The sequence below is a fragment of the Gavia stellata genome, chromosome 4 (assembly GCF_030936135.1).
Source record: "Gavia stellata isolate bGavSte3 chromosome 4, bGavSte3.hap2, whole genome shotgun sequence".
NCBI classification, from domain to species: domain Eukaryota; kingdom Metazoa; phylum Chordata; class Aves; order Gaviiformes; family Gaviidae; genus Gavia; species Gavia stellata.
This window is the reverse complement of record NC_082597.1, coordinates 59,047,304-59,062,411: the sequence shown is the minus strand read 5'-3', so window position 1 is coordinate 59,062,411 and position 15,108 is coordinate 59,047,304. Positions and strand designations below refer to the sequence as shown.

General features: G+C 43.6%; 1 protein-coding gene across 4 annotated transcripts in view; it reads right to left on the bottom strand.

Annotated features, from left to right (window-relative positions):
- The window catches only part of RBFOX2 (RNA binding fox-1 homolog 2), a 167,418-nt gene that overhangs the window by 106,948 nt on the left and 45,362 nt on the right, over positions 1–15,108 (bottom strand). For 2 of the 4 annotated variants that reach the window (XM_059817038.1, XM_059817039.1), the window contains exon 1: positions 1,952–1,979. The exons of the other annotated variants lie outside the window; for them this stretch is intronic. In XM_059817038.1, the coding sequence (XP_059673021.1) occupies positions 1,952–1,966 (15 nt within the window). In that variant the 5' untranslated portion in view covers positions 1,967–1,979. Of the gene's footprint in view, positions 1–1,951; positions 1,980–15,108 lie in introns of those variants that run through there. 4 annotated transcript variants of the gene reach the window in all.

The following is a 15,108-nucleotide window of genomic DNA, read 5'->3' as shown; positions in this document are numbered from 1 at the left end:
AAGCAAGGAGCCAGCACAGCCAAGGCACAGCAAACTCCACAACAAACCAGATCTGTCACTCAGGGCTCCTTGTTCTCACTGCTAAAGGTTATGTAGCCCGTCAGGATAAAAAGAGCTTAACGCAGAAACACAAATGGGCACGGAGGAAAAGGTTCCTGAAAGGACCAAGGAGGGGAAGATTCCCCGAAAGTAATGGGGTAACCTGCACTGAGAAGGGAAAGATCATATCCAGATAGCAGAAATTCACTAATTTTTTTTAATTATCATGGCACAATGCCCAGATGATGCCCTTAAAAGCCCTTCAGCTATTCAAGCATTTAACACGTATCTTCCCCACTCCTCTGAAGTTTAACTGCAATGCAAGCGCAGCAACAGTGCTACACAAAGTTCAGGGCGCAGGCAGAAGCAGCAGCCCACAGAGGGGTATTGGTCTTCGTCCATCAGCAAGCATCTCAAAACTCAACCCTCTCTTAAGAATCCAGGGCATCGCTTCACCTTTTAGTCCACAGCCGGTCTTTACGCAGGCTAACACCTCCGCTTTGTACGACAGTGCTTGTGCACCCCTCAGCAGAGGGAGGAGGCGAGACAGCAGGGCAACTCTCCTCGGCTCCCATACTTGCTGGCATCCTCCGCGTTTCAGCGGGGTAAGGAACATCTGCGTTGTTGACTGCTTATCTAAAATCAGCAGCAGCGTGGCTGAATTACTTCTCCTCTTACCCCACCCACCAAACGAAGCACAAGTCTTAGCTGAGCCATGGGGCCTGCCAGCCTTTCTCGCTACAAACCAGCACCCCAATGCGGGGTCCCGCACACCAGGCTGCAGGCGGGGGGAAGAGTGGAGACGGTGGACGTGCCTGCCAGCAGGGCCTGCTGGACGAAAGCAGGCAAGTGTGCATACCCCAGCACGGAATCAAGTTACCCTACAACAAAGATAGTGTGTGTATGTGCAAAGGAGGGAAGTCAAATCCTTCTGCCCGGGTTCCAAGGCTCGCTTTGTTGCTAAAATAAACCAGTGTTTGTTCCTGGGAGTGATGGGGAGCCAGACTCTAAAAGCAGCAGCAGTGAAGGTGGGGGCTCTCGGAGTTACTAACAGATTTAAAAAAAAAAAAAAAAACAAAAAACCAAACACACACTTGGGAACTGATTACTCTTATTGTATCTAGGTAAGGAACCCAAGGGCAAACTGCTGATCTCAAGGGTGCCCAGGAGCAGACAAAACTACACGTAGATGACTGAGCAGCCTAACAGCTGACTGCTCCAGAAGAAATTCCAGTCCTTGCTCAAAGGCTGAAAATATATATGCTTTTATATATGCTTTTACTTTGCTTGCTGGATCTATATAACACTTTAAACATGTTTTTCCTGACATTATTTTCCATACTCCACCAGAAACTCAAGTTAACCGTGCCACTTCTGGAAAAGCAACCTTGCATCCAACTTTTGTTGAAACAGCTTCTCCCGCTACCCCCAAAGCCCCAAATTCCAAAACTATCTATTCGCTCCCTGCTCCTCTCTTAACCTTCAGTGACTACAGATCCCTTTCAGTAGCACTCTTCCACTACCTGGGATGTCTTTCAGTAACACCGAAATCCCAAAAAGCAGAGGCACATGGGAACAATCTTATGCAAGAAAAAAAAAATATATCTACAGGTCTCACAGATAGCAGACAGTGAGCAGCATTATACCAAAAATTTTGTCTCCGAGGCACCTGCTCAAAACTGTTCTCTCTGGAGGAACATACAACCACAGGAAAAGCCTGCTCAATACGCAGTTAACAGTACTCGCTCTAAATACTATTTTTTACAAGGGGAAACTACAGCCCACTGTGTGTAGAGGCTGCAGAGAGCTAAGTCCAACAGCGAAGGCCGCTCACGTTAGTGCAGAGTCCTTCAGCTTTCCATTCCTTATATGTGCAAAGTGTGCAAGCCCTCACACACGCTTCTCTACTCACCCAGAGGTACATCATGTTAGCCTGGGTCCTTCAAACCCAGCAGTGAGATGATCCGGCAATGCACGAGGCACTTCAGTAAGATTGTCGAGACCGAGGTTGGTTGAGAGTTTGTTGGGTTTTTTTTTTTTCCTTTTTTTTTTTTTTAAAGAAAAAAAAATCCAAACGGCTGTGAGGCTTAGAAAGCGTCTCGCCTCCTCCACCCCCCTCCTCCAGCTCTGGCTGCTCTGCGCTCTTCTCTCGCACTTAATCTCTCCCTGGGAGTTCCCAGCCCCGTGTGTCTGTACTGGCGTGCACAGCACACACTCTGCATTTGCCTCCAGGGAATTTCTCTCTGTCATTCTGCTTCTAAAAACACAATCTCGGCCTCACAAGATTCTTGCAAGAGGCAGGGATGGGTGGGGTTAGTAATAAATGCAGCCCGGCTCCCAGCACCAGAGTGAAATTACTTCAGAAGAGGGATCTTTAGACGTGAATGCGGCAGAGCGTTGTCCTCCAAGGTCACTGAGGGTGAGGACCCATTCCCACCCACCCCCCTAATTGCTCCTCCAGGAATCATCTGCAGATGCAGGAGCCATGCATGGTGCCATAGGCAGGTTCTGCACGTCTTCATCTACCCCATTACTCAACACCCAAAATTCGGTCACAATTCAGTAGCTGTATTTAATCATTAACCACTGACGGGCACCAAGAGCACAACTACGGGGATCCTGAAACGAAGGAGAAAATCTGTGGTGTGCCAGCCATCCTGGAGCTCCCGCCGGAGAAACAACCACCATCAGCGCGAGCTGGGGATACGAAGCCACTCACAGATAAAGGGGTTAATCTCCTTTCGCAGGTGGCTCTGCATGAGTATTTTACAGAATTGCATATTGCTAAAGGGAAAGCAGCAGCTGGCTCTGGTTACTCAGAGTGTATCGTGTTTCCACTTGCCTGGAGGCAGCTTCCCCCCAAGTTTGACTGGGGCAAGTGCCCTCTGGCAGCCAGCCCACTCTCCAATTTCAGGTTTGCAGAGCGCTGACAGTGGGGTGGCAGCCCCAGCAAAGGCTTGCTGAGCAAAAGACACTCTCATCCCAGCTACCTCAACAAGCTCCAGCAAGCCCTTCCTGCACAAGTGAATCCTCGTCCCATCCCCCATGCCCAATGCCACAGGACAAGTGTCACCTCTCATCTCATTAATCAGTTAAACGGCTCTTCCAAACTAGGAAAACGGGTTTCTCGCCCCTTCCCACCTCAAAACAAAGAATTGACTTCCCTTTGCTGGGCTCCAAATGCTAAGTTAAAACTGGCCTCTTCTCAAACGGGGGTGGGGAAGTCATGTTTTCATTGAGGCACCGGTCTCCTTGGAAATGAGTTTTGAAGAAATATTTTTATCTCAGCTAAAGATATAGAAATGGTGCTTTTTCATGTATCACCTCTACTCCCTTTACTTATAGATTAATAAATGCAATGCAGCAGGCCCAGAGCAAAGCAAGCAGCAGCCATGCAGCCTGCCGTGCTCCACCCACAAGTCAAGCCCTATCTATGTGGGGCAAGAAACTGATGTGCCTCCCGTCACAGCGAATGCAGACATCCCAGGCACACTCCGTGCTCCCCAGGCTCCCCTCGCCTTCAGCAAGCCACAAAAGCACCCCAGGCCAGGCTTGTCCCAGGTGCAGGTGCAAACACATGGGATGCTGACGGGCTCTAAGGAAATGACTGTTGTTGCAGTCCCGCATAAAAACCTGGAGCAAAGGCTCATCATCATGACCAGGTCATAGCAGCCACGGGGATGCGCCCGTTAGAGACAGGCGGGACACCGCTCAGCTTTCCGGCCAGGAAAACCCAAGCCCTGCTGCTCAGGAGAAGGAGCAGGAGGCCTGATTCAGGAAGCTCCGATGTCACGGGGTTGTTCAACTGCAGCATCTCGCAGGTCTGCCATCTGCTCTCACCTTTCAGCACGACCAGTCAGGTCAACAGGGTAAAAAGCAATGTTCCTAAAAATCACTGCACCAAAGCCTATGTACCACAGTCTCCAATGAGCAAAGCATGTGATCCATAAACCTGTTCTCAAACGCTCCAAGAGGAGCGAAACAGCAGCAGTGCTAACTAACATTCACATCACAGTTAGACACTCCAGTTAACATTTCAGCACCAGGGTTGGACCAGTGGTAGCTGCTAGTTCAGCCAGCCTGCAGACTCAGCCCGACACTTCTGCATCAGATAACCTTGATGGCATTTTCAAGGTTTTCTTCTGATCCAGAATCCTAATCCAAAAATGATCTTACCATCATTTTAATGAAAGCTGAGATTCCTTGTATGCAGAGAGGAAAGTGAGAAGGCAATGTGGACTAGGCAAGCGAACACAAATAAATCCTACTTCATATGTATTTCCATAAAAGACTTGAAAAAGACGAGTGCTTAAGACTAAGCTGAAGGGTGACCAACAAGCTCCCAAATTTAAAAAAAAAAAAAAACCACCACCAAAAAATTTTCCCCCCTCTTCCCCAGGCTCTGTCACCCTTCAGGCCACTCTTCCACAGGAGAGAAGAAAAACTTTCAGAATAAGGCTGTTCTTCAATTTCAACCACTGGGACTTGTTACAAATCATCCCAGCAACTCCACAGCTGGACAGGTTACATTCAGCCTCCAAAGCAGAACAAGACCTATGAACCCTCCTCAAATCATCCAAATACTGGCTCGAAATTCATCTGCCACTTCTGCTCTCCATGGAAGGTATATGGGAAGATTACTGAGAGCAGCAGACTTCTGGTGACGAAATACCCTCGTCCTGGAGCACTTTTTGATGAACTGCAAGAGCAGGTTTCTCAACACTCAATATTCTCAAGCAGCAAGACATGTACCTGACCAGTCAGGAAATTATGCTGTGGGATGCCTCCAGAGGCACCGCCGCCCTGATTCAGAGCTGCTGCTGCCCAGATGTTCAAACCAACACTAAGAATATGAAGTGCACGCCCAAGACTATCCACGCTTGTAGACAGTACTGGTGGCAGTGGGGTAACCATGTTAGCCTCAGATTATAAACAAGAAAAAGATATACTTGGCCGATATAATTATGTGGGGAGAGAAAGAACCAGATGAGATATCAGGCCTTCTTTAAGCTTTTATTCAGATTACATAAATTTTCAACTACATTAGCTGGTATGTAAAAGATATCAACAGAAGATGTTATTTTTGCTGGAAAATTTATCCTAAGAAAACACAAAATATTCTGTAAGTAGAAAGAGGACAACAGTATGTTAATGAGTCTAATCCCAGAAAAACAAAAGACAGACATGACTAAAACAGGCTTCTGAAACAGGCAGCTAGGATCCTCTGCAAATGCTTTGTCTTAATCCTAACAACGGTGCTTTACAGGATATAAGTCAAGAAACTTGGAAGACTGCTATGTGTGGAGATACACATGATCTCTTAGGGATCTTTCCTGTCTCAAAAAGGATTAAAAGCAGAAATAAAAACATTTTTAAATTAATATATATCAGGCTAAGAGAAAAATGTTCAGAGAGCTGTAGCCTAGTGAAACATTGATTCCTCTTCTCTGATGGGAGGCTGTTGTGTAAATCAAAGTGAAAGGCGAAGAAAGCAGTCTGCAAAGATATTGTTAGAGAGGTAAGGAAAGTGTTAGCAAGTAACTAAAGGGAAAAGAGAAAAAAGGGAGCAAGTAACCACCTATTTAATATTATATCAAGGTATTTGGCAAAACAAGAGGCACTGGTAAAACAGAAAAAAAAAAACCTACCTGCTTCTGTACCAGTATCAAAAGCCTTAATTACATATAAGAAGAATTGTGGCTGCTATGCTGTTATATGCATAAATTCAACCCAAAAATACTGCTGGTATGTAATTTTCAAATAAGCCAAACGCTTAAAAAATAATTTACAAAAGTTCTAACCTATTTAGGGAAGATCTGAATGGGCAAATGGGGAGTAGGTATGGCACAGTTTCAGACTGACATTATCTGTTTCTAGCTGATTGTGTCTCAGAGGCATACAATTTCAAATGCTCATGGATTAACATTCTAGCAGATAAAGCTCAAGACAGGGTACGAGCTGGTGTGTCTGCTACACACTACTGAAATCACATTAGATAGCATGCAGGATGAGTGGCTAGCTAAGCACCTCTTCACAACGGAGGAAAAAAAAACCATCTGATCACCAGGAATTTCAAATGGAGCAACACTTGCAGGAGGCGTCGGGGGGCTAATGCCAAAGAACACCCTTGAAATTTCTAAATTACAGAAAACAATTTCTTAGTTCAAGAACTGTTACACTGAAAACAAGCAATTCTATATTAGATTCCACCTTGACAGGGAAGAGCAACCAGTCGTAAAAATAAAAATTAGCAGTAGCTTAGGTAAAAATGATTGGGGCAATCACATTCGGATATATGGAAGGAGAATAGAGACCAAACCAGTGTATCTACATACATACTCAGCACTTGAGTGGGACCAGAGGGACATTGGCATATTTTTCCTGGACAGACAGACTGCTTATTGGGCTTCCCTGTCACGTCCCCTCGCTTGAACACATGTATATATTCTAGCAAGTGAATAAAAGAAAAGCTGAGAGAAGGAAATAGAAAGAAAATTAGGAAGGGGAAAAATAAAATTTACCAGGGAATCCTAACGACAGGAGGCAAAATCCACAGCCGGAAGATGATAACGAGTTTTTCAAAGCTTCTCAAGAATAGGAACCCCAGCAATTGCGTTGACCTGCTACTACAGGGAAAAGGTAGAAACATCTCCAATACTGAAGAAAGAGCCAAAGCTTCCAATACATGTTTCTGTTCTATATTTGGAGAAAAAGTCAGCTGTTACAGTCTGTGATAATGAAATGCTTTCCATTCCAGCAGTAACTAAGGAAGATGTTCCAACAGCTACCCAACAAACAGCACTGTCATCCCCTTATCTAGCTTGAGCTTACAAACAGAAGGGATGTAACCAGATAACAAGTGGGTTTTAACCAAACTAGAGCTGTGAACACATTCAAGTGTGGACACTCAGGAAGGCCTGCAGTCTGCATCGAACTGCATGACCTGCATTTGCAGCTCTAATAAGCCCTAACTACAGTACTAACATTAAACCTGCTCTAAGGCCAAAAGTACAACTGTGATGCAATGACATCCCCAAACGCAGGTGTTTGTTGGAGTCCGTATTACTAAAGCCCTGCTGCTGTTAGCTAAGCTCAGCCAAAAGATTATACCTCTGTCAACACCAGAGGACTGCATCAGGAAAGCAGTGCTACCAGTGAAGCCACCAATACCAATTTTCACAGCATCTGAATTTTTGCAGAAGCCTCCAGGTTGGAACTCTTCCACTAATGAGAGCGAAAATAACATCCCAATGCTGAGCAATGCAAAAAATGAAGTGGGGTCTGATAACGGGAGGTTTGCAAAGCAAAGATGCAGGTGGAAGGCCTCAGGGTAGGGGAGCGCAAATTAATTTGTGCACCTGAATACATCTGGGAGAGCATTCGGATACATGAATGAAAAATACTGATCATAAAAATATCTACTCCTGATGTTTAATAAGGCTTCCTGGCAACCTCTCCTGTAAAACAAAACCATAGAATAGTTTTTAAAATCAGCCTGAACTCCAAAGTAAGATTAAATTTTATGCAGAAGCTGGATTCAGACTGAGGATGAAGACTCAATCATTGTCCCACCATGATAAACACTTCAAGAACCATCTACAAAAGGTCTGACTGAAGATGGGAAGGGAGCCATGCTCTGCAGCGCTCAGAAGGAAATTTGAGTCAATGGCTGCTTTCCATGGCTTATCTGACTCTGGCAGACCATCCCAGCCAGAGAACAAGGGAATCAGACTCCCACTAGTTGTGGAGTTTGGGTACGCCTTGTGTCTTGGTTCTTTATTTGGTTTGGTTGGTTGGGTTTTGGTTTGTTTGTTGTTTTGGGGTTGTTTTTTTTTTTTATAAAGAAGATTAGAGATGGGACTGGGAGCTATCTCGGAAGAGGCACAGAAGGCAGCCCTGGGCACACATGCAGTTCCTATGGAGATAAGAGGATCTCCTTTGAGGTTGGTTTACTCCTTTGGGTGCCGCTGGAGACTACCCTGGTGGCAGAATACTGCTCATTTGCAAAGACTCCCTCCACTCAGGATCCTGGCATTATCTCCAATTATCAGAATTTCTGAACCACAAGGTAGATTTCCTCTCAACATCCAAAAGGACTCCAGGAAGCCTCTTTCTGCATTATCCTGTTTGTGAAAAGAAGCAAGAAGAATACAAAATGCATACAATAAAGCACCCAGAAAAATACCACAGTCCCTTTTAGATGTTTTGCCAAGCAAATAAGCCAAAACATTGGCATATTACAAGAAAAAAAGCCATTTTGTTACAGAGCAACCCATTTCATTACTGGAAAACTGGATTCCCTATTCTCTCTCCTGCAGGTATGGTTCAGCTATGCATAAAGAGGCTTCTGAAAAGAGATTAATTTCTTATAAGCAAACTATCAAGGGCTAGTTTATCTTCCACAAAAAGCAGAAAGCCTCAAACAGTAAAACACCTTGACATGCAAACAAAGCCAACAATTTTCAGGGACTGTCCTGCTACTGACTTCACATAATAATTAAATTTAAGTCTTTAAATAAACTTCAGGTCTCAATTCACAGGCTTAATGTTCAACTACATGGCGGGGGGGGGGGGGGGGGGGGGGGAGGTGGGCGGCAGAAACAAGTATCAAGAAAAGCTTTTTAGACTTTGTTTGGGATTTTCCTGTCCTCACAAGTATGCTCAAGAGCACTATTCTGGAAGGCACTGTCAATCCTTCAAGACAACCACAATAAGCTCAGTAACTAGAAAAGGTGCATTGCTGAAGATGTGTTCCCAGACAAAAATACACTTTTAAATTAAAACCAAGAACACCCACATCAACAAAACTAAACTGTGAAGCCAGAGAATTCAAAGTTAAACATTCAAGAGCATGCAAACATTTAGATGTAAGGAATTCTTACAGCTGTGGTATACTGGTTTGGGCATTCATCTGCAGAAATTAAATGATGATGTAACTACTCCCAGGATATAGCAAACATGAGTTTGGGCAGCCAAGTGGGAATTCCCATGAATTACACCTGTCAACCTTACTATGGCAGAACAGGAGTGAAGTTTGCAATCCTCCAACACCTGAGGAGAAGCTATGAAGCTTAAGGAAGAAAAAGCAGAAGAAAAAGCATCTCTGCAGCTGTGTTGCCACCCCAGGCTTGCTTTTCAAGTTGTATCTTCTCCATTCTGTCATACCTGGATCTAGTCTGAAGTCCATAGTGAATTGGCATATAGCAAATATATTTAGATACTTTTAAGAGGGGATCAGAATAAGCTCTAATGCTGGTATTTAAATCTTTATTTTTTTAAAGTTTAGTTAACTGATAGCTGCCTTAATATCTTCACTAGTAATGTCCAGAGAACAAAATTCTTTCCTTTCAATTCCCTTCAATTTTTCCAAGAAGTAGCATGAAGTATTACACAGCTAACTCCAGCAAAAGTCTATTTTTAGTGTCAAATCAGGAGTACAATATCCAATTGAACTGATAAAGGGCAGAAAGACTCTCTATGCCCTAGATTTATTTGTCAGTGCTAAAGAGGATATTTATTTGGTTGTGGATTTTGAAGAGGAAGGCATAAATAGAAAAATGCAACTCAGCTACTACCTCAGTAACTCATCTCTTTATAGTCCACAAGGGAAGCTATACCAAAGGATGAACTGATGGTGTCCAAGTGTTACCCTATTCAAGGTGCGAGACTTCAGGTTGCAAGAGAGAAACTGCTTCAAATACCTCATCAGTGGAGCTACAGCATCATTACACCATTTTTTGTCTCCATGCTTGCCACGTCAAGTGGCTGTACTGCATCAGCGATTCATCAGCACAGCAACAACCCAGCAAATTAAGAAAGGATATGAAGATGAGAATATTGCAACAGTGGGGAAAGAAGAAGACAGGGCATAGCTCTATTCCCTGGACCACACAGGGATTTATTAATATGCTGAAACTTTGGCTTAGGCCTGCTGCTGACAAAGGGGAACACAGACATCCTGCAGAAGGGGACTCCTTCTGGCTTGTTTGTGCAAAGGAAGGTTAACAATGTTAGCGAGTTATTCAGGATGTAATGGATACCCTCTTGCCCTAAGCAAATTCCTTTTCAGTAACAGTAGTAATTTCCTAGGCAATACAACTATATCAAGGTATAATGGCTACTATATTTGTCTACGTAGGCCCTGTACTGCTGGGATCTAATTTACTATGGCACAGAAAGCAGTTTACAAGTCCTGGGATAGTAATGTTGCTAGAGACAGGAATAAAATTTTATCCTGTATCACCTCAAGACTGGGGTTTAACATCCCTTTTTAAGAGTATAAAAATGCATTCTCTCCAACTTAGACTCAAAGACTAATAAACCCCAGAAGCAGACTGCAAATACACCTATGAGAGGGAAGAAATCAGCTTACAAATACTACATTGTGCACATTTTTTTAACCTTATTGTCACAGCTACTTTATTTCTTTTTTTATTCAGATAACATTCTTTCATTTGACCCTCTGAGAAGAAAAATAATGCACAACATTACCTAGAAACCTCACGTACCTAATGAAGACAAAATAGCTTAAGTCTGTGATTTTTTAGTTAGCTGAATGCCTGAAATACGGCCTTAGTATGAGAAATGGCACAGGTATATAATCAGTGAAGAAGAAAGGAATGACTCCAGCTAATGAAAAGGTAACACCAATAAACACTGAAAGACATCTCCCAAGAAACAGCAAAACTAAATTGCTAAAAGACTTTGGTGGAACATAGCATCAACCTGTGATAAGTAAGGGTGGGTGGAAAGAGACCAAACACACGTCAGGGGACTGCAGATACTTCCATTACATAACAGCACTAAGAAAATCCAGGCGAAATTGCCGTTAACAGCACTAAAAGCAAAATAGTTCAACAGGGGTATTGGCAGTTGTCAAACCACATAAAGGAACAGCAGACTGTTCAAATGTAAAAGGCATTAATAAAGCATAAGACAAGAGGCATAAATAGATATAAAATATAGAGGAAGATTTCTAGAGGACAGAAATGCTACTGGAAAAATTTACTTATAAAATACAATATCCTCAACTTCAATTCACAATGATCAGCAAAGGTCAGTTGTCAGAAAAGCAATTCTGCTTCTGCTCTCATTCTGAGCAAAGCAGTTCTTAACCGTACCTGTGCCACCACCATCTAGCTGGATTATTCTCATGGCTGCAGCAAACAGCTCCCTCCATCTGACTGGTTCCTCAGGGAATTATGAGCATTAAGACAATTTAGAAAAGCTTGTGTTTGTAAAAGACTAACCATACTACTTGTTTCCTGCTTTTTAAGCAAAAGATAGTCCATTCTTCAAAGTCTTTTTAGTGTATATATATAATATAGGACTTCCAAGAAGGCATGCAGTTAGATACCCACCTATATCTTTTAAGAGGGCATTTTGCCATTCTGCAGACCCTACATGCAGTAAGTACTGGAAACACCCAGAATTTGTAACATGGGATGTTCCAACAAATTCAGATGTATTTCTTGCCACTTGAGTCAACTGATGTACTTGAATCAGGAAGATTTTGTCTCTCATAGGAGCAGACCAGCTATAGATCGGTCTTCAGCATCACTGCAGTGGGTACAAACATACTGCAACCCTCAAACACCTTCAGCTGACCTCGTATTAAGGCTGTTCCACCTTCCCTTCTTTCCCCCACACCCTGTCATGACAAAAAAAAAAATACGGTACTGTAAATTCCATTCTGATGCCTTTTCTGATCAAATCCTGGCAAAATTATACTCTTCCATTAGAGATTGACTGCAACTTCCTTACTCTACTGATCCCTTTCTAAGACAGACAAATTGAACGAGTAGCAGCTCCCTCACATTCAGTTTAGATGAGATGAACACTATGAAATAACTATGGCCAGTTAACATGTGCAGTTACTGTGCCCTAGGTCCTACGCAATACATTCTCATCTTATCTTAATCCAAATTTAAGCTTTGGAAGTGTAGCCATACTATACTGTCTGACAACTACTGTACCTGCTAGAGAAGCTACTCAGTTTGATAACAAAGCAACCAGCAACAACCAATATATGAAATTCCTCCCCATTCCTCAATTCCGAGAAAGCAACAGTGACCAGAACAATCTTTTTTCATCCTTGTGTGACCTGAAGAATGCATGTTTCCTTTCAGATAAAGGCCTTGCTATGGTTATCTAATGCTAATGTCACTACAAACTGGATTAGAGATGCCCAGAAACCTCAAAATATGTACATAGATAGTCAGCTGTATCCTAATTCTAAGTCTGAAGGAAATCAAATGCTCCAAATTGTGCCTAATGTAGTTAGGTTTTCCCTTTAGGTAGGATAGACCAGTAAGAACATATTACACAGTGATTAGATTAATTCTTGAGTGAAATTCGGAGGGCTGGCTCTATCTGTCTATTGTGCCAGTGTATTTCAAATTATTTCAGAGACTAGCACTCTTCCCTTGCGCTGTTCCACAGCAGCAGCTGCTCAAGAAGTACAGCAGTTCTCTGTCTGGGGTGATGTTGGCAGCAACTGGGGCAATGCTGCTGTCAGAGTTCAGCTCCCAGTTCTGAAACACCATTCTACTGGAAATACCAAAGAGACTAAATCTGGCTACATATACCGCAGGATATAAAGTATCTCTATCTCAGCTTTCAACAGAAAGCTCCGGAGTCTCATGACATTTACTCCTTTGGCCCTTGTCAGTCTTCCTCCAGACCCTGCAAAGGATTGGAGCTAGCTGCCAGAAGTGGTTGGAAAACAAGATGTTCTCCAAGCGCTTGGAATTCAGGAGCACCGTTTTAGCTTAGGGAGACCATAGCAAGGAGCCAGGGTGACAGGTGCCCCAAAAATAGAGATGATGATCAAACTGTTGCCAATGTTAGCCACTGCTGTCCTCTTGACCTATAAGAAAGGGTAGCCCATGCTCTCCAGGTGTATCGGAAACAATGGTCCAGAAAAGACGAGGAGGATGTGTTTGCTGGCAGTACCTGAAGCCTCTCCTCAATAAAATCCAACCATGAAGGAATTTCAACAGGTCTCATCAGATACAATCCTACTGGTAAACTTTTATTAGGCCTGGCAGCAAGCACAGCTCAGTGCTGCCATGACATCAGAGCGCAGCTCATCGCAATCCACAGGCACCAAAAGAGTTAAAAACGCAGATTCTTGCTAAAACTGCCAAGAGCTACAAACCTTCTCCTGTGTGGGTGGCAGCAGCAACTAAATCCACTCCGCAACAATTGGCTGGCCTGCAGAAAGAGAGGCGGGAAGATACAGGTCATGGGGGACGGACCCCCCAAGTAAAATAGTAGCACAGCATCTGCTCGGGTTTTCAGCTAAAATCAGTGAGCCAGTTCTCTTCATTTTATCACCAGCCTCTGGAGACAGCAGCCTCCGACCTTTATCAGGAAGCGCACCCTTGTCCTCTAATCACAGACTTCCTGGAAAACGCAATCTAGCCAGCAATTAATACAGAATGGAGAAAAAAAAAAAGCGCTTCATAACATCAAATTACCACTGCAAGATTTTTAAATACATCCCCCACCAAAATGGCAGAAGAATTCAAGCGTGTTCTCACAAGCCATCTCGCTCCACTACCATTATTTAACATTACTTATTAAAAGAATTTTCTCTCATCTCTCCCCCCCCACCAAAAAAACCTGCTCCCCCCAAAGTCTTGTTTTGCAGATGTTGCCTGCAGCAGCATAGCTTCTTGCTATGAAAGTTTCAACACAGGTGTGCAGAGCATGACCTGGGCAGAATTACATGTGCCATTTCCACTGGGAAATCGAAGAGACTTATTAAGCCAGGACAGTGCCGATTAATCTACTAATGGAATGAATCAAAAGTGTGTTCCTGGCCCTTTCCCTTTCACATCCTAAAGCCTCGGGGGAGCTGAACCCATCTGGCAAACGCCTGCTCCAAGCAACATTATGCTACTGCTGGAAATACCTCTCCCTTAATACTGAAAAGAATGAAACTATCTTCTATCCACCAGCTATTCTTAGGAGCATCTGCGTAGCTTGCTGAGGTAGTCCGCTTGCACGCAGCATCCTTCCCCAGCCAATGCAGAGCTGCTCACTCACCATGCAGAAGTCAGCAGAACAGAAAACGATCCCATTCATTTACTCAGGGTCCTGCTGAAGCGGCCGGCCTGAGCAGGGTGGTGAAGCAGTTACTGTACTCAGCGTAACACATGCAGGCTGCCCCCCCCACAGCAGATCCCAACTGCAGGCAGGCAAACAGGAGCACACTCCCCTGCCCAGACTGAGGAAATGCTCCTGCTGAATTCTCTCAGTCCTTTCTTCATGCAAGGGGAGCTGCAGGTAGGGTAACAAGGAGGTATTTGTTTACGTTAATTTAAAAAAAAGAAAAAAAGAAAATCTCTCCTCTAAGCACACTCGAAATAGAGATCTGGCCAGAGAGTTTAAAGGGAAATCAAGATATCAAACAGCTCCAAGGTTCGTACATGATACATGTTATTATTGTGAGACAGAGGGAAGGACTGACTCAGAGATGCTGAACACCCAGCACCCTTTGAGTAATAAGCAAGCTCAGGAAGAAACAGAGCTATGAGGCAGCTGTCACAAAGAAAGGATCTCTGGCACTTTTAAGATCATGCAGGAGCAGAGAGGCCTCCTATCTTACAATTTAGACACACAAAAAAAGAGAGAAAGGCCCAAGACAACAGCAGTCATACAGCTGTGGAATTATGTATATAGTAACAACTGGCTTTTGACTCTCACAGAACAACAAAAGTACAGGGCAGGAGAGACAAGAGGTCCTCCATGCTCAGAGGCAGCACAGAGCATGTTTAGACAAACATCCATCAGGAATTGCCTAACTTGTTGTTACAGAATCCTAGAAACAGGAACTCCAGTGCCCTAAATTAGCGTTCCAGTGCTTCACTACATTGAATCAGAAAGTGTTGGTTTACCCCATAATATCCAACTTAAGCCTTCCTTGATGCAAATTAACCTGCCTTTAATGGACATAGTAAATAATCAATCCCCATCCTCCATACTTCTCTACTTTTCCTTCTTTTAAAGAAGGAACAAGCTCAGTATTTTCATCCTATGTCAAGCTCTCTGAGCCTCCTTTTC